Raw genomic sequence first — 26,028 nt, 5'->3', positions numbered from 1 at the left:
GGAAGAATAAGAACAGCTTGGGCTGGGGTGGTGGCTCAGTGGTAGAGCATTTGCCTAGCACATGTGAGGCCCTGGGTTTGATCCTCAGCACCAAATAAAAATAAAGGTATGGCATCCAACTACAACCAAAAAATAAATATTTAAAAAAACAGGAACAGTTTATAAAAGAAAACATAAAACTGAATAATTAAACACATGAAAAAATGTTCAGCTGTACCAGCAGGGTAATGAAAATTAAAACATTTAAACATGCTTGATAGTAATTTAAATTGGTTCAACCACTTTTGGAGGGCAATTTGGCAGTAGCTACCAAAATATTAAATGAATATACCCTTCAACCCAGAATTTCATTTCTAGAAATTTCTCCCAGAAAATTATATGCACATGAATACAAAGGGGGAAACTAAAGAGGTATTTTTTTTTTAAAGAGAGAGAGAATTTTTTAATATTTATTTTTTAGTTTTTTTGTTTTGTTTTTTTTTTTTTTGGTGGACACAACATCTTTGTTTGTATGTGGTGCTGAGGATCGAACCCAGGCCGCACGCATGCCAGGCAAGCGCGCTACAACTTGAGCCACATCCCCAGCCCCTAAAGAGGTATTTATTGTAGCACATTTGTAATAGTAAAAAACTGGAAAATTTTAATCACCATCAAAGAGGGATAATTAAATTCTAGAATACTTTTAAAAACTGCAATTGTAATGTTTCTATTTAAGAAAGCTCAGCAATGATGCCTTACAGAGTTAGGTTACAGAGTCAGTTTGAAGAGATAAAATCACGGTACACATCTACTAAGTGAGATTATTTTTTAAAGTATTAGATTTTCTGATGCAAGATGGTAGACTGGTCGCATGGATTATCACTTTACTTTTTGCACTGAATGAATAGTAAAGATGTTTTTTAACCAAATTATTACATTAGAGTCCTAGCCATTTGGGAGGTTGAGGTGGGAGTATCACTTGAACCCATGAGTTAGAGACCAACCTGGGCAACACAGCAAGATCCCTTCTTAAAAAACAAAAAAATTGGGCTGGGGTTGTGGCTCAGGGGTAGAGTGCTCACCTAGCACGTGCGAGGCACTGAGTTCTATCCTCAGCACCACATAAAAATAAATAAAGGTATTGTGTCCAACTACAACTAAAAAATAAATATTTTTTAAAATTACCTTAGAAAATAATAAAAGAACAAAGAATGCCCTGAACTGATCAGAACTTTTAAGGAATTTCTGGAAGAAAAGCAAGTGAGTTTCAGATGGTTTGTGAAGCAACAGAGAAAATTGCCATCAGAGTGAGAACCATCATGAATAGGGAGCTTTTTGCCCGTGGAGAACCAGGAGTGCTGGTTCCAGACTCAGAGCCTATGAACATAGCACGCAAAATGGTCATGGACCAATATCATTGTGATGAATTATATGATGTCCTGCTACCATGGCGGGGCCAGTCGGTCTCTTCCCCTTCTAGTCATATCTGGAAGTCAAACAGAGCATCAGAATCATTCACCTCCAGGCCAAATCCCAGAGGATTCCTCACTAATCAAACTGGAGATCCTGCTTTGGGAATGCTCTAATTTGGGAAGTAAAGGCAGAAAGAAACATAAAATTGAATCCAAGGTAATTCTAGAGCTCCATGATAGTAAAGAGGAAAAAAGGCAGCGCCATTTCAGAGGGACCTATGCTACAGTCTTCCATACTCAGCACAGTTTTCTTTCTGATCAGATTTTAGCCTTGAGATACAATTCACAGACAATGCAGTTCAGCCTTAATAAAATTCAGTATAGAATTCATAGTTTTTAGTATGTACATGAGATTATGTGTATACTACACCGAGTTTAGGGTCACAATTTATAAGATTGTTGCAACAATCACCATGGTCAATTTTAAAACATTTTCATTGCCTTAAAAAGAAACCCTATGTCCTTTCACTGTCACTTTGTAATCCCCCAATCCTCCCAGGCCCTGGAAGCTGCTAATCAACTTTCTCCATCCATGTCTTACATAGTACTCCATTTTATGACTGAATAATGTTCCATTGTATGGATGTGTACTATGTTTTGTCTATCCATTCATCAGTTGATAGGCATTTGGGTTATTTGGACACTAAACAGATCAGGATTAGGATTATTATTTTTTGCAGTGCTACCAGTTGAACCCAGGGCCTCTTGCATGCAAGATAAGCACTCTGCCTCTGAGATATATCCCTAACATTTGGATAGATTTTTTTTGGGGGGGGGGGTAGGTACCAGGAATTGAACTCAGGGGCACTCAATCACTGAGTCACATTCCCAGCCCTATTTTGTATTTTTTATTTATAGACATTGCTTAGTGCCTCGCTTTTGCTGAGACTGGCTTTGAACTTGCAATTTTCCTGCCTCAGACTCCTGTGTCACTGGGATTACAGGCATGCACCACCATAACTGGTCTTTGGATAGATTTTTTTTCCTTTTTTTTTTTTTTTAAGAGAGAGAGAATTTTTAATATTTAATTTTTAGTTTTTGGTGGACACAACATCTTTGTTTATATGTGGTGCTGAGGATCGAACTCGGGCCGCACACATGCCAGGTGAGTGCACTACCGCTTGAGCCACATCCCCAGCCCTTTCCTTTTTTTAAAAAAATATATTTTTTTATTTGTTCTATTTAGTTGTACATGACAGCAGAATGCATTTCAATTCATTGTATACAAATGGAGACTAACATTGCAATTCTCTGGTTGTACGTGGTGTAGGGACACACCATTTGTGTAATCATACCATCCTAGGGTAATGATGTCCATCTCATTCCACCATCTTTCCCACCCTCATAACCCCTCCCAACCCTCCCCTTTGCCCAATCCAAAGGTCCTCCATTCTTCCCAAATCCCCCACCCACTATAGATCAGCATCCACTAATCAGAGAAAGCATTCAGCCTTTAGTGTTTGGGGATTGGCTTACTTTGCTTAGCATAATATTCTCCAACTCCATCCATTTACCTGCAGATGCCACAATTCTATTCTCTTTTAATGCTGAGTAATGTTCCATTGTGTATATATACCACATTTTCTTTATCCATTCATCTATTGATGGGCATCTGTGTTGGTTATACAGTTTAGCTATTGTGAATTCAGCTGCTATAAATATTGGTGTGGCTATCTCACTATAGTATGTTGACTTTAAGTCCTTTGGGTATAAACCAAGGAGTGGGATAGCTGGGTCAAATGGTGGTTTCATTCCAAGTTTTCTGAGGAATCTCTACACTGCTTTCCAAAGTGGTTGCACCAATTTGCAATCCAACCAGCAATGTATGAGAGTACCTTTTTTTATTTTATTTTTTTAGTATTTATTTTTTAGTTGTATTTGAACACAATACCTTTATTTTATTTATTTATTTTTATGTGGTGCTGAGGATTGAACCCAGGGCCTCGCATGTGCTAGGCGAGTGTTCTACCACTGAGCCACAACCACATCCCAAGTGTGTACCTTTTTTTTTATATACTTTTATTTTATTTATTTGTTTTTATGTGGTGCTGAGGATCAAACCCAGTGCCTCATGCATGCTAGGCAAACACTCTACCACTGAGCTACACCCTCAGCCAGTCTGCGTGTACCTCTTTCCCCATATTCTCTCCAGCACTAATTATTGCTTGTATTCTTGATAGTGCCATTCTGACTGGGATGAGATGAAATCTTAGAGTAGTTTTGATTTGCATTTCTCTAGTTACTAGAGATGTTGAACATTTTTTCATATATTTGTTGATCTCATGTATATCTTCTTCTGAGAAGTGTCTGTTCAGTTCCTTAGCCCATTTATTGATTGGGTTGTTTGGGTTTTTGGTATTAAGTTTTTTGAGTTCTTTATATATCCTGGAGTTTGCTGCTCTATCTGACATGCATGTGGTAAAAATTTGCTCCCGTATTGTAGGTTCTCTCTCCACCTCATTGATTTTTTTAAAATATTTTAGTTATACATGGGCACAATATCTTTATTTTGTTTATTTATTTTTATGTGGTGCTGAGGATCGAACCCAGGGTCTCACACGTAAGAGGCGAGTGCTCTACCGCTGAGCCACAACCCCAGTCCCCACCTCAATGATTATTTTTGCTGAGAAGTTTTTTAGTTTGAATCAATACCATTTATTGATTTTTGATTTTATTTCTTGTGCTTTAGGAGTCTTGTTAAGGAAGTTGGGGCCTAATCCAACATGATGAATATCTGGGCCCACTTTTTCTTCTATTAAGTGCAGGGTCTCTGGTCTAATTCCTTGATCTCCTTTGAGTTGAGTTTTGTGCATGGTGAGAGAGAGTGATTTAATTTCATTTTTCTATATATGGATTTCCAGTTTTCCCAGCTCCATTTGTTGAAGAGGCTATCCTTTCTCCAATGTATGTTTTTGGCACTTTTGTCTAGTAGAAGATAACTGTATTTATGTGGGTTGATTTCTGTACCTTCTGTTTTGTACTGTTGGTCTACATGCCTATTTTGGTGCCAATACCATGCTGTTTTTATTACTATTGCTGTGTAGAATAGTTTGTCTGGTTTGGATGCCTCCTGCTTCACTTTTCTTGCTAAGGGTTGCTTTGGCTATTCTGGATCTCTTATTTTTCCAAATGAATTTCATGATTGCTTCTAGTTCTATGAAGAAGATCAGTGGGATTTTAATAGTAATTGCATTAAATCTGTATAGCAGTTTTGGTAGTATGGTCATTTTGACAATATTAATTCTGCCTATCCAAGAGCATGGGAGAGCTTTCCATTTTCTAAGGTCTTCTTCAGTTTTCTTCTTTGGAGTTCTGTAGTTTTCATTTTAGAAGTTTTTCATCTCTTTTGTTAGATTGATTCCCAAGTATTTTTTGTTTTTTGAGGCTATATTGAATGGGATAGTTTTCCGAATTTCTCTTTCAGTGGATTCCTCCCTTATGTATAGAAATGCATTTGATTTTATGGGTACTGATCTTATATACTGCTACTTTGCTGAATTTATTTATTAGTTCTAGAAGTTTTCTGGTGGAATTTTTTGGATCTTCTAAATATAGAATCATGTCGTCAGAAATAGTGAGGCAAATAGTGATAGTTTGAGTTCTTCTTTTCCTATGTGTATCCTTTTCATTTATTTTGTTTGTCTGATTGCTCTGGCTAGAATTTCAAGGGCTGGGTTGAATAGAAGTAGTGAAAGAGGGCATCCCTGTCTTGTTCCAGTTTTTAGAGGGAATGCTTCCAATTTTTCTCCATTTAGAATGATGTTGGCCTTGGGCTTAGCATAGATAGCTTTTATAATGTTGATATAATCCAACTTTTCCTAGTTTTTGTAGTGTTTTGAAAATGAAGAGGTGCTATATTTTATCAAATGCTTTTTTTAGCCTCTATTGAGAAAATCATCTGATTCTTGTCTTTAAGTCTATTGATATGATGTATTACATTTATTGATTTCCGTATGTTGAAACAACCTTGCATCTCTAAGATGAACCCCACTTAATTGCGGTGCACTATCTTTTTAATATGTTTTTGTATGTGATTAACCAGGATTTTATTGAGAATTTTGGTGTTTATGTTCATCAGGGATATTGGTCTGAAGTTTTCTTTCCTTGATGAGTCTTTGTCTGATTTTGGTATCAGGGTAATGCTAGCCTCATAGAATGAGTTTAGAAGGGTTCCCTCCTTTTCTCTTTTATGGAATATATATATATATATATATATATATATATATATATATATATATATTTTTTTTTTTTTTTTTAAGAGAGAGAGAGACAAAGAGAAAGAGAGAGAAAGAGGTTTTATTTATTTATTTATTTATTTATTAGTTCTCAGCGGACACAACATCTTTGGTTTTTTTGTATGTGGTGCTGAGGATCAAACCCGGGCCGCACACCTGCCAGGAGAATGCGCTACTGCTTGAGCCACATCCCCAGCCCTTATGGAATAATTTTAAGAGTATTGATATTAGTTCTTCCTGGAAGGTCTTGTAGAACTTGGCTGAGAATCCATCTGGTCCTGGGCTTTTCTTGGTTGGTAGGCTTTTGATGGCATCTTCTGTTTCCTTGCTTGAAACTTATCTGTTTAAATTATGTATGTGGGCTGGGATTGTGGCTCAGCGGTAGAGTGCTCGCCTAGCATGGGCGGGACCGGGTTTGATTCTCAGCACCACATAAAAAAATAAAGGCATTGTGTTGTGTCCATCTACACCTAAAAAATAAGTATTAAAAAAAAGAGTTTTGAAAAAAAATAAAATAAATAAATTGAGTATGTCCTTCTGATTCATTTGGGTAGATCATATGTTTCTAGAAGTTGTCAATGTCATTGAGATTTTCTATTTTATTGGTGTATAAATTTTCAAAATGGTTTCTAATTATCTTCTGTATTTTAATAGTGTCCATCGTGATATTTCCTTTTTCATCACAAATTTTAGTAGTTTTAATTTTTCTCTTCTTCTCTTTGTTAGCATGGCCAAGAGTCTATCAATTTTATTTATTTTTTCAAAGATACAACTTTTCATTTTGTCAATTTTTTGACTTGTTTCTTTTGTTTCAATTTTATTGATTTCAGCTCTGATTTTAATCATTTTGTCTTCTACTTTTGGTGTTGATTTGTTTTTTTTCTAGAGCTTTGCGATGTAATGTTAGGCCATTTATTTGTTGACTTTTTATTCTTTTAATGAATGAGCTCATGCAATGAACTTTTCTCTTAGTACTGCCTTCATAGTGTCCCAGAGATTTTGATATGTTGTATGTTGTTTACCTCTAAGAATTTTTTTTAATCTCTTCCCTGATGTCTTCTGCTACCATTGCTTATTCAATGTCATATTATTTAGCCCCCAGGTATTAGAATAGTTTCTATTTTTTATTTTATCATTGATTTCTAGTTTCATTCCTTTATGATCTGATAGAATATAGAGTAGTATCTCTATTTTTTTGTATTTTCTGAGAGTTGCTTTGTGGTATAATAAATGATCTATTTGGAGAAGGATTCATATGCTGCTGAGAAGAAGGTGTATTTGCTGATGATGGATGAAATATATGTCTATTAAGTCTAAATCATTGATTGTATTCTTGAGTCCTATAATTTGTTTATTTTTTGTTTAGAAGATCTATCCAGTGATGAGAGAGGTGTGTTGAAGTCATCCAGTATCATTGTGTTGTGATTTATTTGCTTCTTGAAATTGAGAAGGGTTTGTTTGATATACGTAGAACCTCCATTGTTTGGGGCATAGATATTTATGATTATTATGTCTTGTGGATGTGTGGTTCTCTCAAGCAGTATGAGATGTCCTTCTTCATCTCTTCTGACTAACTTTGGTTTGAAGCCCACTTTATCTGATTTGAGGTTGGAAACCCCTGCTTGTTTATGTGGCCCATGTGAGTGATATGTTTTTTTCCAACCTTTCACCTTCAGTCTGTGGTTGTCTTTTCCTGTGAGATGAGTCTCTTGAAAGTAGAATATTGTTGGATGTATTTTTTTTTAAATTTAATCTGCCATTCTGTGTCTTTTAATTGATGAGTTTGGGCCATTAACATTCAGGGTTATTATTGAGTCTTGGTTTGTATGCCCAGTCATTTTGGTTTATTTTTGATTTTTAACTTGAGTTGGTTTCTCCTTTGATTGGATTTTTCCTTAGTGTAGTTCCTCCCTTTGCTGATTTTCACTGTTGTTTTTTATTTCCTCCTCATGGAATATTTTGCCATGAATATTCTGTGGTGCAGGCTTTTGTTTTTAAAAAATATATATTTATTTTTAAGTTTTAGGTGGACACAATATCTTTTATTTTATATTTATTGTGGTGCTGAGGATCGAACCCAGTGCCTCATGCATGCTAGGTGAGTGCTCTACCACTGAGCCACAACCTGTAGTGCAGGCTATCATGTTGTAAATTCTTTTAATTTTTGTTTATTATGGAAGGTTTTTATTTTATCATCAAATCTGAAGCTTAATTTTGCTGGATAAAAGATGCTTGATTGGCATCCATTTTTTTTCAGTGCTTGATATATGTTGTTCCACAATCTCCTGGCTTTGAGGGTCTGGGCTGAAAAATTTGCCGAGATCCAAATTGATTTCTCCCTATATGTAATGTGAAACTTTTCTCTTGTGGCTTTTAAAATTCTGTCCTGGGGCTGGGGATGTGGCTCAAGCGATAGCGTGCTCGCCTGGCATGGGTGCGGCCCGGGTTCGATCCTCAAGCACCACATACAAACAAGGATGTTGTGTCTGCCAAAAACTAAAAAATAAATATTAAAAAATTCTCTCTCTCTCTCCCCCTCTCTCTCTCTTACTCTCTCTTTAAAAAAAAAAAAAAAAATTCTGTCCTTACTTGGCATTTTCATTATAAGGTGCCTTGGTATGGATCTGTTGTAATTTTGTACATTTGGGGTCCTGAAAGCCTCTTGTATTTGATTTTCCAACTCATTCTCCATGTTTGATATTATTTCATTGCAGATATTGGCCATTCTTTTGGTTTGTATCTCTGTGCCTTCCTCTAATTCTTAGATTTGGTCTTTTCATGTTGTCCCATAATTCTTGGCGATTCTATTCATGGCTTCTCATCTTCTTCACTGTGTGGTCAACTTTATTTTCAAGATTATATATTTTGTCTTCATTGCCTGAGGTTCTGTCTTCCAAGTGATCTAGTCGGTTGTTGATGCATTCTATCGAATTTTTTCTTTGGTTTATTGTTTTCTTCATTTCAAGGATTTCTGTTTGTTTTTTTTTTTTTTTTTCAGAGCTTCTATCTCTTTCTTGAAGTAATCTTTTTTGCTACCTATATTTCCTCTTGTATCTCTTTGTTGGAGCAGTCAGTTGTTGCCTGTATTTGCTCTCTTAATTCATTCTTTGCTTCTCAGATCATTTTTTATGTACATTCTGAACTCCTCTGACATTTCATCTACTGTGCTGTCAATGGCATCTATTATTGTGTCAGCTTAGTGTGTTTTACCCACTTTCTTCCCTTGTTTCTTCCTGTGGTCCATGTGTCTTCCCCTCTAGCAGTGTGGACTCGAGGTGTTACAGTTTCTACCTTATAATCTTGTAGTGTTCCTGCAGGTTACCAATATCTTGCCTGCAGGAACCTGGAAGATGGTCTTATAGATCCTGGTTGTTGTCACTAGATGGAAGCCAGAGGGGAAAACCACCCCAAGTGTTGGTAAATGGGGCTGCAGCACATCTGGTCTGAGGTTGCTTTCCTCCTACTAGTGGCCGGTCAGGGTTGCTCTCCTCCTATCTCACTGTAGGCTGGTGTGTGTGTGTGTGTGTGTGTGTGTGTGTGTGTGTGTGTGAGATGGTCGTCTGCTCCTCCTCCTTCTATACAGGGGCCAGCTGGGGTCATGGTCATCTGCTTCTCCCTGGATAGATTTTTTTTTTTTTTGGTTAATATTTTTTTTTTTTTAGTTGTAGGTGGACACAATGCCTTTATTTTTATTTATTTATTTGTTTGTTTGTTTATAGTTGTAGATGGATATAATATCTTTATTTTTATGTGGTGCCGGGGATCAAACCCAGTTCCTCGTGCATGCTAGGCAAGCACTGTACCACTGAGCCACAACCCTGGCCCCTATTTATTTATTTTTATGTGGTGCTGAGGATCAACCCCAGAGTACTGAGCTAGGCAAGTACTCTACCACTAAGCCACAACCCCAGCCCCCCTGGACGGATTTTTACAGTAGAGAATCCTTGGTTTGCATGCCCCAGGAAACTGGTCCACCCCCAGCCCTGTCATTCAGAGTAGAGAGAGGTCTGTTGAAGAAATGGATTTATAGAGTAGCTACTTTATTTCCACTACCGTAATCCTTAATTTACAAATATGAATACATCTTTAAGGATCAGGAGAATTTTAAAGAAAAGCATCAACCAGCATGAAATGGAACAAGAAGAAAACAAAAAACAAACCAAAACAAAAAAAATAATTAGCTCTAACTGAGAAATAAATAATTCAGGAAACATGCACATAAGGCCATGGGGGGGAAAAATTATCTGCATCCCTGTGGTGTCTTTAACATGTTCTTCCATCCTCTGTGTTTGTGATTCTGTTCACTTGTAACTGAATCTAGAAGCCTAATCAGGTTCAAGTTTAATTTTTTTGGAGGGGAAGACTCATATAAAGGCAGGGCTATATTCTCTCAAGAGAAACATTGACCAGCTGTCTCCTTTTGTCATGTTAATAGTAACTGATACTTAATGCATAAATTTAATTCATACCTATGAGCTTGTATTGATTTAACATAGCTTCAAAGAAATTAATTTTCAAAAGAAGTGAATACATGCATACTGGCATAGTAGGTATAAATGAAAAGAGCAAAGTTTATGTGAATTCTGAAATGATATCAACCCTTCCCTCTGTTGCAGCAACTGAGCCAGTTTTGGTATAGTCAGGAAACTGCTTTGCGACTTGCACAGGAGGTGATTGCTGCTGCTGGAGAAGGTGGCAGGTGAGATTCAAAATTTGTTTCCTTTTTGTCTTCTACTCTAAATGAATCTGAGGCACATCTCACACAATGGCATGAAAACTGGTTATCATGCTTATGAACCCTAAATGGATCTATAAATTAATATTTTGAATGTTCTTCCTAGATGAGAGATGGTTTGTGAGAAGTTTATACTATAATATGCAAATATTACGGTTTGCAGCACATGACCAATTAAGAACTGCTTCAACACTGAGTTTAGGGATGCATTCAGAAATCTATTCATCTATTCATCATGTCATTTCTAATCTCTCTCTCTCTCTCTCTCTCTCTCTCTCTCTCTCTCTCTCTCTCTCTTTTGTGTGTGTGTATGTGTGTGGTTGTACTAGAGATTAAACCTGGGATCTAGCACATGCTAAGCAAATGTGATGTTCTACTACTAAACTATATCCCCAGCCTTTATTCCTTTTTTTTTTTTTTTTGGCAGTTCTGGGGATTGAGCACAGGGTCTTGTGCATGCAAGTCAAGCACTCTACTAACTGAGCTATATCCTCGACCCACAATTCTTTATATTGACATTTTCTAACCAATTTCTTTCCTTTATATGTCTAGAGTTTGCTTTAAAAGAGAACACCTTGGAGGCTGGGGATATAGCTCAGTGGTAGAGCACTTGCTTAGGCCCTGAGTTTGATTCCCCAGCACAAAAAAAGAGAGAAAGAGAGACAGAGAAATCATAATGTTTGGTCTTTTTGAACTTTGATGAATATAGGTTTTCTTTTTTGTTAATCTGGTTTTTATTTTTGTCAGAGGTTTTTGTGCATATAATTTTTGGGGGAGGGGGTACCAGGGATTGAACTCAGGGGCACTCAACCACTGAGCCACATTCCCAGCAGTATTTGTGTTTTATCTAGAGACAGGGTCTTACTGAGTTGCTTAGTGGCTCGCCATTGCTGAGGCCGGCTTTGAACTCTGTAATCCTCCTATCTCAGCCTCCCAAACTCCTGGGATTACAGGCGTGTGCCTTTGCGCCCAATTTCATGCATGTAATTTAAAGGGTCAAATGTTTCTAAAAGGTTTATCCAGGAAAACATCCATTACTAACTTCCCTCATGCCTGCCCCCTACTTTCAGCTTCTTTTCAGTTGATTCTTTTGGTATTTACAGTCAGATTTCTGAGTAATATGTTTATATTGCTACTTTGTGATTTGTCATTTTTAGACATTTACTATCATTCCTCCTTATCTGTAGGGGGATCTGTTCCAAGATCCCCAGTGGGTAACTAAAACCATAGGTAGTATAAAACTCTTTATACACTATGTTGTTCCATACATACACTCTTTTTTTTTTTTAACTATAGTAGTTTATATAAGTTGTATATGGACACAATAGCTTTGTTTATTTATTTTTATGTGATACTGAGGATCTAACCCAGTGCCTCACACATGCAAGGCAAACGCTGTACATCGGGCACAGTAATAGATCAACAATAGCAACTGAAAGTTATTTAAAATTTATGAACAACGTCTGGAATTTTCCATTTAATGTTTTAGAATTATTTCAGTTACAGATTACTGAAACTTCAGAAAGCAAAACCACAGTTAAGGGGGTACTTCTATCTTTCTTAAGTTTTCACCGTAGAGGATTTAGCTCTTTTTATGCTCTACCATAATCACATAACATGCATGCTTTCTGTCCATATTCCCAATAGTCCTATCTTAATTTTGGTTAGGACCGGTGAAAGGAAAGTGAGAAAACAAGAGACAGGCAAGCAAGAAATGAAGGACGGAGACCAGGCAGAGAGCCACAGGAAAGTTTATTGTCAGAGCCAACAAATAAACGCCATCTCTCTATAGAGAAGAGAGAGAGGCCCCAAGATGTTCAGGTGCTCAGCTTTTGTGAGTTAGGGGTTTGGAGTTGTGGTTGTGGCTCTATGGGATAGGATCAAGGGTGCTTGCGTCAGAGCTAGGCGGTTGGGGTATAGCATGGGATTGGCTTAGGTCGATGGTACATGGGGCTTTCCAGAGCAAAGGAGTTGTGTCCTTCTGGGATTGACTTAGGGTTATGGTACCATGGGGCAGGTCACTAATGGGGGTGAGGGGAGTTTGGGTAAGAGGAAGTACAGGAAAGTGAAACTTGTCTCATAAGATGGCAGTTAACATTTAAGATGGCTGCTCAGATGTTAAATCAGTACCCTATAACTGGTTCATTTTGTTGTGGCTGTATAGTCTTGTTTATAGTTAAGACTTCAATTTTCCTCTTTTCTACAATTTTTATTTTCTATGCAGATAATAATTCTCTTATTTTTATGTATTCTGAATCAATATTATTAATTAACTTCCAAATTTTCTATCTAAATCTCTTATCAGTAAGTACAAACATGTTTTGTTTTGTTTTTTACTTTTAAAATAAAGTTTATTTTGCATATTTGAGGCTTACAACATGTTCTGGGATACATATAGATAGAATGGTTGCTATGATGAGGCAGATTTCCAAAACATACTACATATTACATATTTCCCCCAGTTTTTCATTTGCTTTTTATTTGTTAACAATGTTTCTGATGTGAACTTTTAAAAAATGATTTATTTTATTTTTAAAAATTATTGTACTAGTTTATGGGGTAAGGTATGATAAATATATGTATGTGTGTGATAGAGAGCTCTCTCTCTATCTCTCTCTCTCTCTCTCTCTCTCTCTATATATATATATATATATATATATATATATATATATATCAGGATAGTTAGTATTTCCATTTCCATAAGCAATTTTTATAATTTTTTGAATAACATGTAATAATTTTACATAGTTGTTGGGTACAGTGTGATTTTTTTTTCAATTTTTAAATTTGTTTTAATTAGTTATACAAGACAGTATAATGAATTTATGCACTTTGATATATCATACATAGATGGGATATAATTTCTCATTCTTCTGAGTGTACATGTTACAGAATCATATTGGTCATGTAGTCATATATATACATACAGTAATAATGTCTGTTTCATTCTACTATCTTTCCTATCCCCATATCCCCTCCCCTCCCCTCCCATCACTTCCTACTCCTAATCTAAGGTAACATTATTCTTCCCTAGTATTCCCCCTGCGCTACTGTGAATTAGCATCCACATTAGCCTAATACAAAAAACAGACAAAGACACATTAAGGAAAGAAAACTTCAGACCAATATCCCTGATGAACATAGATGTAAAAATTCTCAATAAAATTCTGGCAAATTACATACAAAAACATATTTAAAAGATAGTGCACCACGATCAAGGAGGATTCATCCCAGGAATGCAGGATTGGTTCAACATATGGAAATCAGTATTAATTCATCATATTAATAGACTTAAAAACAAGAATCATATGATCATCTCAATAGATACACAAAAAGCATTTGAAAAAATACAGCACACCTTCATGTTCAAAACACTAGAAAAACTAGGGATAGTAGGAACATACATATAAGAGCTATATATGCTAAACTCAAGGCCAGCATCATTCTAAATGGAGAAAAACTGAAAGCATTTTCATTGAAAACTAGAATAAGACAAGGATATCCTCTTTCACCACTTCTATTTGACATCATCCTTGAAACTCTAGCCAGAACAATTAGACAAAAAAAAAAAGAAATTAAAGGGATACAAATAGGTAAAGAAGAACTCAAACTACCACTATTTGCTGATGACATGATTTTATACCTAGAAGATCCAAAAAATTCCACTAGAAAACTTTTAGAACTAATAAGTGAATTCAGCAAAGTAGCAGGATATAAAATCAATACCCATAAATCAAACACATTCCTTTACATCAGTGATAAGTCCACTGAAAGAGAAATTAGGAAAACTACTCCATTCACAATAGCCTCAAAAAAAAAAAAAAAAAATGAGACTTAATCTAACAAAAGAGGTGAAAAACCTCTACAGTGAAAACTACAGAAAGAAATTGAAGAAAACCTCAGAAGATGGAAAGATCTCTGATGCTCCTGGTTAGGCAGAATTAATATTGTCAAAATGGTCGTACTACCAAAAGCTTTATATAGATTCAATGTAATTCCTATTAAAATCCCAATGACAGTCTTAGAACTAGAAGTAGAAAAAGCAATCATAAAATTTATTTGGAAAAATAAGAGACCCAGAATAGCTAAAGCAATCCTTAGCAAGAAAAGTGAAGCAGGAGGCATAATAATACCAGACCTTAAACTATCCTACAGAGCTATAGTAACAAAACCAGCATGGTATTGGCACCAAAATAGACTGGTAGCCCAATGGTACAGAATAGAGGACACAGAGACAAACCCACATAGATACGGTTAACCTTCCAGAGTAGCTGGGATTACAGGTGTGTACTATTGCACCAGATGTTATGGTTTGGATCTGGATCCTCCAGTCTCGTGTGTTGAAGGCCTTGTTCCTAATGCAGTAATATTAATAGTTGGGGATTTTGGGAAGTGAATGCATCATAAGAGCTCTAACTTCATCAGTGGATCAATTCACTGATGGATTAATAATTTACATAGACTCTTGGGAGGCAGTATAAATTATAGGAGGTGGGGCATAGTTGGAAGAAGTGGGTCCCTGAGGCATACCCTTGGGGACTATATCTTGTCCCTAACGCCTTCCTTCTCTCTTGCTCTCTTGCTCTTGCTCTCTCCTACTCTCTTTGCTTCCCAGCTGCCATGAGCTGACAGTTTCCTCTGTCACACCCTTCTTCCATGATGTTCTGCCTTACTTCAGGCCCAAAGTAGTGGAGCCAGCTAACCATGGACTGAAACCTTTAAACTGTGAGCCGAAATCTTTCCTTCTCTAAGTTATTTTTCTCAGGTGTTTGTCATAGCAAGAAAAAGCTAATTACTACACCTGGCTTCTCCCCTAACACTTGGTAGTAATAGTTTTTCTGGGTATTTAAATCTAGATTTGGAAGGAATTGCTCCATTTTCTCCAAGCTTCCATTGGTTCTGTTGAGAAAGCCAATGACACTCTGATTTCTTGTAAGAAACCTGTTTTGGTTTTTTTTTTGTTTTGTTTTTGTTTTTTCGGTTCTTCCCCCCTATAGGCTTAGGGTTTTCTTTTCTTAATCTTTGGTACTCAGAGTAGTTTTTTGGGTTTTGCCACTTTTATCTATTGCATTGAACACTAAGAAATCCTTTCCTTCTTTTTTTAACTCACGTCCTTCAGTTTGGGAAAGAAATTGTCTTAAATTCTTTCTTTGATTCCTTCACCTGTGGTTTTCTTTTTCTTTCTTTTCTTTTCTTTTTTTTTTTTCTGTTCCATTTCTGGAACTTCTGCTAATTGAATATGGAATCTAATTTTCTCATTTTCTGTCTGTTGTCTCTTTATCCAGCTTTCTGGGAGAATTCCTCAACTTTATTGTCTAACTATTCTATTGAGTTTGTCATATATACTATCATATTTGTAATTATATATAGCTCTTTTTTGACCTTTGAATATTCATTTACTATTGTATCTTGTTCATCCCTCTTAGGAATATTATTAGTTCTGTAACTAATTTATAACATCAGGATCAGGATGAGCTATTTCCTAGAGAGCCCCTAGTGTCAATGTGTATAGCATTTTCCTATAATTTATAAACATTTTCTTTTCCCTGCATAGTTTCTGTTTACTCTGAAATGCTTTTATCTGTCTAACCTCAGATACTTGTCTAATATTGGTGCTTCAAATGTCTGTTGACCCCCAGCTGTCCATTTGTATTTAAGCATGGGGCACCCAAAAGCTGGAAGATTTGACACGTGGGTATTCCTTATTTACTTTAATTTATTGTTATTGTTGTTTGGTTTGGTTTGGGGGTTAGCGCTAGGAATTGGACCCAGGACTTCACATGTGCTAAGCATATGCTCTACCACTGATCTACACCCCCAGCCCTACATTATCTACTTTGGTCTCTATAGTTGGAGGATCAGGATGAACTATTTCCTAGAGAGCCCCTACCTAGTGTCAATGTGTAAGCATTTTCCTATAGGCTGGTCAGAGATCTAGGGAAGATTCTCTTAATTCTTCCCTGGAAGTTATGCATCCCTCAATGACTGAAAGAAGAGGAAGTCTCAATATCCATTGAGTTTAATGTATTTCTTCTAACTTCCTATTCTTTTGTTTTGTTTTGCTTTGCTTTTTTTTTTTTTTTTTTTTTTTCCTTTTCAGTGCTAGAAATGGAACCCAGAACATTAGCCTGTTAGGCAAGTTCCCTGTCACTGAGCTAAACACGCAGTTCCCTTTTATTTCCACATAGAACCACATCATCAGTTGTGGTTATCATCCCTCTCTTGAGCATGCCCAATCCAAAGAACATTCCTCCAGTTTCTGCCAGTTGTGGAAAGCATATGCTCTAAGACATGAGTGTGGAAAAGAATCCTGGGGATGAATTACTTCTTAAATAGATAATTTACCAGTCATGGTGCAGTCCTGTAATCCCAGCTACTTTGGAGGCAGAGGCAGAAGGACTACAAGTTCAAGACCAGCCTGAGTAACATAGTAAGACCCTGTCTTAAAATAAAATAAAAACGCCTGGGAGAGAGAGAGAGAAAGGGAGAGCCTTGAAAGCAACTTTTTTTTTTTTTCTGAAAGGTGACATCAGTGTTTCTAGGTATTAAGTCATAATTTTAAACATGAATGATAGTAAAAATAATTTATTGACCACTGTGTACCCTCTCTCATAAGTGCTTTACCAACGTCATTTTATTCTGTCCTTTCATTACTTTTATGCTCTCCGTTCTAAAGACAGACAGCAAGGCTGGAGAAATTCAGTCATTTGCAGAAGGTCACCCAGTGGTTAGCTGGCTCATCAGGTGCTACCTGATAACCTTCACTATCTTTTGCCAACTTCTCCAGCCTCTCTGGTCTCATTCCATCTTGCAACTTGGTCCACTGCCCTGCCTGAAGTACAGGGAAGACCTGCTCAAGCAAGCACTGAGATTTTGTTTGCCTGGAAATAGCTTTATTTCTCCTTTCTCAGAAAAATTTTGCATTGTATGTAAGCTGGGTGTAATGGTGTACACCTGCAACCCCAGCAACTTGGGAGGTTGAGGCAGGAGGATAACGAGTTTGAAGCCAGCCTTGGCAACTTAGCAAATCCTTGTCTCAAAATAAAAAATAGAAAGGGCTAGGGGTATAGTTCAGTGAAAGGAAGGGAGGTTGGGAGGGGAAAGGAGGGAGGGAGGAATTTCCATTGTGCATACCTGATCCTGAATGTTGCAGTTTGTTCTTTCAGCGAAGTAGAGATAGAATTGTAGAGATAGAATTGCGCTGTCCCTGTGTCCTCCCAGCCCTGTGCAGAAGTGCTGAGCTGGGAGGGCCCTGTCCCCACCAGCTGGCTAGGACACACGTTTTTACCTCACCAGCCTTTACTATCCCATACTCATGAAATCATGTTTTACTCTTCTTTGTTCCTTGAATAGATCTTGGTTATCAGTCCTAATCAGCATACAGAGGTCTATTTCAGTCTTTTTAAAGTGGCTCCATGAAATAAACATACCATAGTCAAGTCAGCATTTCAATATTTAGGTTACCCCTGGATTTTTCAGCAATTGGAGTTAAAAGTTATCTCTTGGAAAACTACCCGTTCATATAAACTGTGCACTGCTTGTAATGAAATAGGGTCTTTGAACTGGGAACGTAGCTTAGTGTGCCTAGCATGCACAAAGCCCTGCATTTGATCTCAAGCAAAAAAGAATACATTCTTTGCTTTTCTTACATGCACAAAAAAAGATGCAAACATTCAGAGTAGTAAGTCTGCAATAAGACCTCGCTTTATTATATCTTTTTGGAAAACTGGAGGTATTTAGGGATCTACTTGGGATTTTTCTTGCAAGATCATGAATATTACAAAATGACTTCAAAATATCTAGTTTGGACTAAAAATATTTGAAAGGAGTATTAAAAACTCAACATGAAAACATGGTGAATTTAGACTTTGGGCTAATACATCTAATTTTTATCATAATGTGTTCCTAATGTTTTTAACATTTTTTCTATAAAAGTACATTTATTATTTCATAACCTCAAATTATGAGTTACGTATTTTTAAATACCAAATTCTTTAAAAGTGCAACTATATAATGTTTTTCTCAAAAATTTACTAATCATTAGCTTGCACTATTATTTGATTCAAGAAAATCTGAACACAAGGACCCATTATTTGGGGGAAAGTAGCACCATTAAAGATCTCTCACAGTGTATTCATTTTGTATTGTAGAATTGCGTGTGTGAGTGCTCCCAGTGTTTATCAGAAACTCAGAGAACTACACAGAGAAGACTTCTCTATATACATCTTTGAATATGACAAAAGATTCTCCATGTATGGAGAAGAATTTATCTTCTATGATTATAATAATCCACTGGATTTACCTGAAAAAATTGCTGCACATAGTTTTGACATTGTAATAGCAGATCCTCCCTATCTTTCTGAGGAATGTCTCAGGAAGACATCCGAAACCATCAAGTACCTGACAAGGGGCAAGATTCTGCTATGCACAGGTAGGTACCACATTTTGGGTCTCATGTAGGCTGATGACAGTGGATAGTCAAGTCTTGGGTTCCAAGAGCTGGAAGAGATCTTAGAACTCAGATCCTTAGAACTGAATCTTAGAACTTACCATGTGACCTTAAATAAGTTATTTAACCTCTCTGTGCCCTGGTTTCTGATCTATAAACTGAAACTGAAAATAAATACTACCTGCTTTTAAGGGTCATGGTGAATCGTGCTGACTGTAAAATGCTTAGCTTAAGATCTGACACTAAACTGTCATCATGGTAACAATAGTATTTGATCCAGACTCCACAAGTGATAAAGAGAAAATCAGAATCTATAAAGGGAATTGTCTTAGGTTATAGAGCTAAACATTACATTAGGTTTATTAGTAAAAGTTTTCTTCATGTATACTTTCTTAAGATTATTTATTAAAATTTGGGAACTAAAACTTCACCTACCCATCTCTTTACTTCTGTGCAGCCCCGTGTCTGTGTGCTTGGTGTGGTCGCGGGTCCTACTCCCAGGACCTCAGGGCCACAGCTTCTTTCCTGCATGCCCTACTCTGCTCTGTGCCCTGGAGCTGCAGGGGGTCTGCTCTTGGGTGGTGTAGAATTGTTTATTTGGTGAAGAATGCCTCTCTTTGTTCATACCAATGTAATTTACTTAATGTTCATTCATTTGACAACTATTTACTAACCCTTTGTGCCAGCCAACAAGCAGGTGATCTGATCTCTTGGGATATACCTTTTAGTTTTAGGAGAGAAATATTTTAAAAATGTGACAAAACAGACCTAAGAAATGAAGCTCTAATTCTCTTCAAGTGTAATGAAGAAAGAGAAGCAGGGCTGGTACCAGGGAAGACTGGGAGGGAACTCCAGACCTGGGGCAAGATCTCAGCGGGAAGTCCAGGTGCCCTCAACCCTGGCAGGGGTGGGCCAGCACAGACCAGGTTCAGGGGCTCAATGTGACCAGAGGGTGGTGTCACATAGTGTGGAACAAGAGGTGTTCCCCACCCTAGCCCTGTACAGATGAGAGCCAGGAACCAAGGCTTTCTTTTACAGTGTTTACTCCAAAAACCACTGGGTCCAATTAGTCTAAAGATGGTCTCTGGAGCTTTATACCAAAGTGGCTGGTGGACACAGGTGCCACGTGGGGCCACCACAGTGTTCAGCCAATAGTGACAGCAGTTCTGGCAAGGTTACAGCATTAGGAATAGATAAAAGATCATGTTGGGTGATAAAATTGGAAGAACTTGTTATGCTCTGAATGTGGAGGGGAAGAAAGGGCAAGAATCAGGGATTCTTCTGTTTTCTGGCTGGTGCTCTCTGCAACATGTGAGTGTTGGGAGAGGAGCACTTGGGCAAGATGGACTACAGGGCAAGGAGTAGACTGGGAGAGAAATTGGAGAGGTGGGCAAACAGGTGGTGCATGTTCATTCATAGGCTCTGTAAGATTATATACTACCAAAAAGAAGTTCTTGACTCAACTGGGAAGGCCTAGTAGTTCTTTTTGCTTTCCTCGTCTTCCTTTATAAATATAATCCACTTCTGTGGAAGTGGAAGATTACTTATTAACTAAAAAAGAAATGGAAAAAGTAGATAATTTATAAAAATGTCAGAGAAAGTAAAAGGGGACATAAAGAATGGACCCCCACTCTCTGTATTAGTTGTTTCAAGTGTTTTAGTCTAGAATCTGCTCCACAGCCATGATTGGTCCCCTCTCCTGGTTGGTATTTCACTCTGTTTCATTGGATTTGTTCTCCTCAGGTGCCATCATGGAAGAACAGGCAGCTGAACTCTTGGATGTAAGGATGTGCAAGTTTATTCCAGAACACACACGAAACTTGGCAAATGAGTTCCGCTGCTATGTGAATTATGATTCTGGACTGGACTAGGGAACCTAAACATGGACAGGGACATGTTACAGGAAAGGATCCCGGTGACATTTTCATTTCCCCCTTTTTATTTTCTTAGTCAATTGAAAAGCTATAACCTCTTCTCCCACTCCCCCCAAACTAGGGCTGTCCTGGCCTAATTTTCAGAATAAAGGAGAAAACTGTCATTATTGTTTCCTTAATGAGGGCATTCCTGGAGTTTGGGATTCTTCTGCCACTCAAATCCATGGAATTAGAGTTGAAAGAAATCTTAAAACCTGACTCATGCATTCCTCATTTGATGACATATGTGAAAAAACAGAACAACTTGCTGGCTTACCCAAGCCTCTTGAGGTGAACAGGATATTGGTCTCTGCTTTGGGCCAGAGGTTCCTTAAAGCGGACTTCTTCTGACCAGCAGTGGATAGAGGGTGCTTCTAGTGGTTGGCATGCAGCATCCTTGGTCTTGTGAGAGCGCTTGACATCCTGCTCCAGCCACCCCGGGAGACTTGACTTGCCTCCATGAAATCAGTTGATAATCCAAGGAACCAATTTTTGAGTGCCTCTTGTATTTTTCCTCCTCTTCCAAGTTTGGGAGGGGTGACTTGAATGTGTCTCAGGTGCCCTCTGCCAGTGGCTGAACCTCAGCATGCTCATTCCAAACTGCCTGAAGAAGTCAGTGCCACTTGTGAACCAAACATTGTTACCAAGAAACAGCTGGGGACTGCACTAGATTCTTATTGTTCAAAAAATATTTCTGATACATCTATACCCCAGAAGGCTGCATGGTAATTAAAAGGAATGGACCATTGATATCTATAAGTTGGATGGATCTTAAGGACATCATTCTGGGTGAAAAAAGCCAATTCCCAAAGGTCACATGCTATAGGTTTCCAGTTATATAACATTCTCCAATGGAGAACAGATGGGGGAGCGGGGCTGTGGGGAGGGACACGGCCACAAAGGGAAGTTCTCTGTGGTCCTGGATTGTTTTGTGTCTTGTCTGTGGCTAGGGTTTCACATGCACAAATGAGTAAGTAAAACAAAATGTGAACTTGGAATAGAGAATGGGGTCTGTTGTTGTACTGGCCTTGGTTTCCTGGTTGTGATATTATGCTGCAGGGGAGAAACTGGGTAAAGGGTACACACCTCTCTGGTAATATTGCAGTTTCTTGGAGATCTATAATCATTTCAAGATACTTGCCCCCAAATCAACACTGTCTCTCTGGGAAAGGGTTATTCCCACCTCATATGACTTGCTTTGGCTGACGGAATGTGAAAGGAAGTGACACATGTCACTTCTGAATAAAGCTCTGCTTCCGACAGTGACCAGCAGCATTCCAGACAGAAGCTGCTCTGGCTACGTAGTCCTCAAGGGTGGCAGGGCCATAGCCAACATGCAGGGGACATGAGGAACAGTGAGAAATGAGCTTTTGCTGTTGACCATCAGACTGTGGGACTTGTGACTCACTGGAGCTAAACCTGTCCTATCCTGACGGATCCAGAGAGGAGGGGCTGGGCATATGAACCCCAGGGGAACTGGGGGAACTGCTCTTGTTTTTTCTCAGAATTCAGTAATCATACTTCCAGACAACTTTTAATTTAATAATTACTTTATTTTTATGAGACATTGATTTTTATCAGCACCTGACATGTTATTTAATAAATGTTTTTTAAAAATCACTCCTTCCCAGGCATGGTGGCGCATGCCTGTGATCCCAGTGGCTCAGGAGACTAAGACTGGAGGATTGAGAATTCAAAGCCAACCTCTGAAACAGCGAGGTGCTAAGCAACTCAGTGAAGCCCAGTCCCTAATAAAATACAAAATAGGGCTGGGGATGTGGCTCAGTGGTTGAGTGCCCCTGAGTTAAAAAAAAAAAAAAAAAAAAAAATCCACCTTTCCTTATAAATTGGTATGCTAAAAATCGCCTAGGCCAGTGACAAATTATGTATAGAAATGAAATGTTCAGCTTACAAATTGCAGACAAGTAACAACCTAGAAATCACAGAATTTTGCCCTATAAATCAGTCATTTAGTTGAAGAGAAACCTTATTTCTTTTCCAGAGGAGAGAGAGGGAAAGGGAAAGGCTTAATTCATTAAAAATTTATACAAGTTAGAAGGCTTACAAAATGAAGTAATGGCATTTTTTGTTTTAATAAACAGCCAAAGTGTGTTTCACAGCTTTGGACCCCTGATACGATTTCAATTATAGCAAATCTGTGTTCAGTACAATCCACTTCTTGATTTCATAAAAAGTCTGCAGCTATACCTTTGCGACCTTTAAAAAAAACAAAACAAAACAAAAAAACCATTGGGCCTGGTGTGTTCCTCCCAGTCTGCCCGATTAGGCGGTGGAGGCACTCCAGACACCTGCCAATCATCATGTACTCTCAGGAGGCTCCTGGCCCCTTATTCTCCAAGAACTTAAAAGATTGAAAAGTATTTTATTTTTTTATATTTTTAGTTGTAGATGAACACAATGCCTTTAATTTATTTGTTTATTTTTATGTGATGGTGAGGATCAAACCCAGTGTCTCACACATGCTAGGCAAGTGCTCTACCACAGAGCTACAATCTCAGCCCTGAAAAGTATTTTAATAGACATTTTTGTAAGTCAGAGGTTTGTACTGAGAGACAAAGTAATGAACCCATGAGTGAGAAAGAATAGTTTCACTTTTGCTAACAGAATCTAAATAACTACTGGGCTGTATATTTGGAGCAGTGAGGTGCCTAGAAAGTTAAGAGCAAATGTAATACACAGAGCAGCTCTTTTCTTTTGGGCAGTACAGGGGATTATTGAGCCTAGGGGTGCTTTACCACTGAGCCACAGTCCTAGCTCATTTTTTTTATTTTTTATTTTGAGGCAGGGTCTCACTAAGTTGCCTAGGCTGGCCTCAAATTTGGATCCTCCTGCCTCAGCCTCCTGAATCTGTGGGATTATGCACAGGGAACTTTAAGACCTCATTTCAGATAGGAGTTCCATGTTCTTTCCCTCTCCATTCGTTTCTAAAATCAGAGCTCAAGCCATTTACTAAAAATGATCCTATTTTTTTCCTCTTTACTCTGCTGAAAGTGATGGAGTGAAATGGGATATTAGGTAACTGGCCCCCTATATGGAACTGTTGGTATTTGAAAAATATATTTTATTTAGTATTCCCAAATGATTGTTTTAACAAAACAAGCATACAATAGAAACAGTAATCTGTCCTCTAATGGATGCCTGAAAACTCAGATGGTATCAAGATCCATATTTTTTTTCCTGTACTTACATACCTATGACAAAGTTTATCAATTAGGCACAGTAAGAGATTAAGAATAATAATAAAACAATTATAACAATACACAGTAATAAGATGGCCACCTCACTACACTTAAACTCTGTTTTTTTTTGTTTTGTTTTGTTTTACTTTTTTTTTTTTTTTTTTTGGTATGAGACCAGGTGTCACTATATTGTCCAGGCTGGCCCCAAACTCCTATGCCCAGGTGATCCTCTTGCCCCAGCTCTCTGGTAACTGAGACTATAGTTAGTTACTACTTCCTACCATATCTGACTTCAGCTTTGTTATTAAGCAAAATAAGGTTTATTGAAACATAAGCACAGCAATCTGATAACCAAGATCCAGATAGTCACTAAGTGACGCTCAGATGGATAGTATATGCAGGTGGATACACTGGACAAGGGGATGATTCAGGTCTCTAGCTGGATGGAGTGAGACACTGTAAGATCTCATGACAGCATTTAGATCAGTACACAATTTAAACTTATGAATTCTTCCTGGAAATTTTCATTTAATATTTTCAGACCATGGTTGACCAAAGAGAACTGAAACCAAAGATAAGGGAGGGCTATTATACTATCAGTTGGAAGAGATCTTTAGTAAACAGCAAAGTACCTCTATTCCAAGGGGTATCCTAAAATCCTCAAGATAGAGGCTGGGGCTGTGGCTCAGTGGTAGTGCACTTGCCTATCCTGTGTGAGGCACTGGGTTCAACCCTCAGCACCACATAAAAATAAACAAATAAATAAAATAAAGGTATTTATCCATTAACAGCTTAAAAACATACTTTAAAAAAATCCTCAAGATAGAATTTATTTGAAGGGAACACTCACTGTGGCACTTTCTGGGAGGAGGGGAAGAAGCTATTGAAATGTACAGTATCCAGCATGGCTCCCCCACTGAGCCAAGGAATGAGTGGTACCCGAGCAGATGAGTGCAGCTGTGTTAACTGTGTGAGATAAGATTGCAAAGATGGTGGCAGAGGGAAGCAAAGTTTCACTGAACTTTAGCTGGCAATTTCTCTAATCAGTTTTCTCTATTTGATAAAACACAGTATTCCAACCTCCCCCCAAAAAACATTAGTTTTAAAAGAGAATAAAACTGTCATTGTTCATTGAAACAGCATGTCCCCATTCTTAGTCACCACGTCTATTTCAACTTGCCTTATCTAATTGCTGCTTCCTAGTGAAAGTACTAAAGATTTCATTTTAAACATCTTTTATACAAAAACAAAATGAGTCATTCAAAGTGTTAGATACCTGCCCAAGCAATCCATTTAAAATAAAGGATTTGTTTGATGTTTGTTTTATTCATTTATTTATTTATTTGTGGTACTGGAGATTGAACAAGAAGCACTCTATCTCTAAGCCACATTCCCTGCCCTCTTTTTTTGTTTTGTTTTGTTTTTTTTAGTTGTAGATGAACACAATACTTGTATTTTATTTATTTACTTATTTTCATGTGGTGCTGAGGATCAAACCCAGTGTCTCACACATGCTAGGCAAGTGTTCTACCACTGAGCTTCAACTGCAGCACCATCCCCTGCCCTTTTTATTTTGAAACAGAGTCTTGCTAAGCTTCTGAGGCTGGCCTCAAACTTGTGGTCCTCCTTCCTTGGTCCTTCCTCAGAGGAAAAGTTTATTTGAGGGCTCATGGTTCCAGAAGTCTCAGTACATAGGTAGCTGGCTCCATTCCTCAGGTCTTTAGGTGAGGCTGAACATCATGGCAGAAGAGAGTGGCAGAGAGAAGCAGCTCACATGATCATCAGGCAGCAGAGAGAGACTCCACTCACCAGGTACAAAATATATACCTCCAATGCCCACTTCCTCCAGTCACACTCTTTTGGTCTTTAGTTACCACTCAGTTAAATCCCTACCAGGATTAATTCACCGATTGGGTTAAGATTCTCACAATCTAATCATTTCTCCTCTGAACCTTCTTGCAGTCTCACACGTGAGCTTTTTGGGGATATCTCACATCCAAACCATAACAAGAAGTAATGAAAACAGCTCACACAGGCAAAGGAAC

General features: G+C 37.8%; 1 protein-coding gene across 5 annotated transcripts in view; it reads left to right on the top strand.

Annotated features, from left to right (window-relative positions):
* Eef1akmt1 (EEF1A lysine methyltransferase 1) overlaps positions 1 to 20,908 on the top strand; it is a 44,905-nt gene extending 23,997 nt beyond the window's left edge. For all 5 annotated transcript variants that reach the window (XM_076872408.2, XM_076872405.2, XM_076872406.2 and 2 more), the window contains 3 exons: positions 10,303 to 10,385; positions 18,572 to 18,852; positions 20,614 to 20,908. In XM_076872408.2, coding sequence (XP_076728523.1) covers positions 10,303 to 10,385; positions 18,572 to 18,852; positions 20,614 to 20,741 — 492 coding nt within the window. In that variant the 3' untranslated portion in view covers positions 20,742 to 20,908. The remainder of the gene's footprint in view (positions 1 to 10,302; positions 10,386 to 18,571; positions 18,853 to 20,613) is intronic.
* Positions 20,909 to 26,028: the final 5,120 nt, after the last annotated feature.

Source organism: Callospermophilus lateralis, chromosome 12, assembly GCF_048772815.1.
Source record: "Callospermophilus lateralis isolate mCalLat2 chromosome 12, mCalLat2.hap1, whole genome shotgun sequence".
NCBI lineage: Eukaryota > Metazoa > Chordata > Mammalia > Rodentia > Sciuridae > Callospermophilus > Callospermophilus lateralis.
This window is presented reverse-complemented; position numbering and strand designations above follow the sequence as displayed.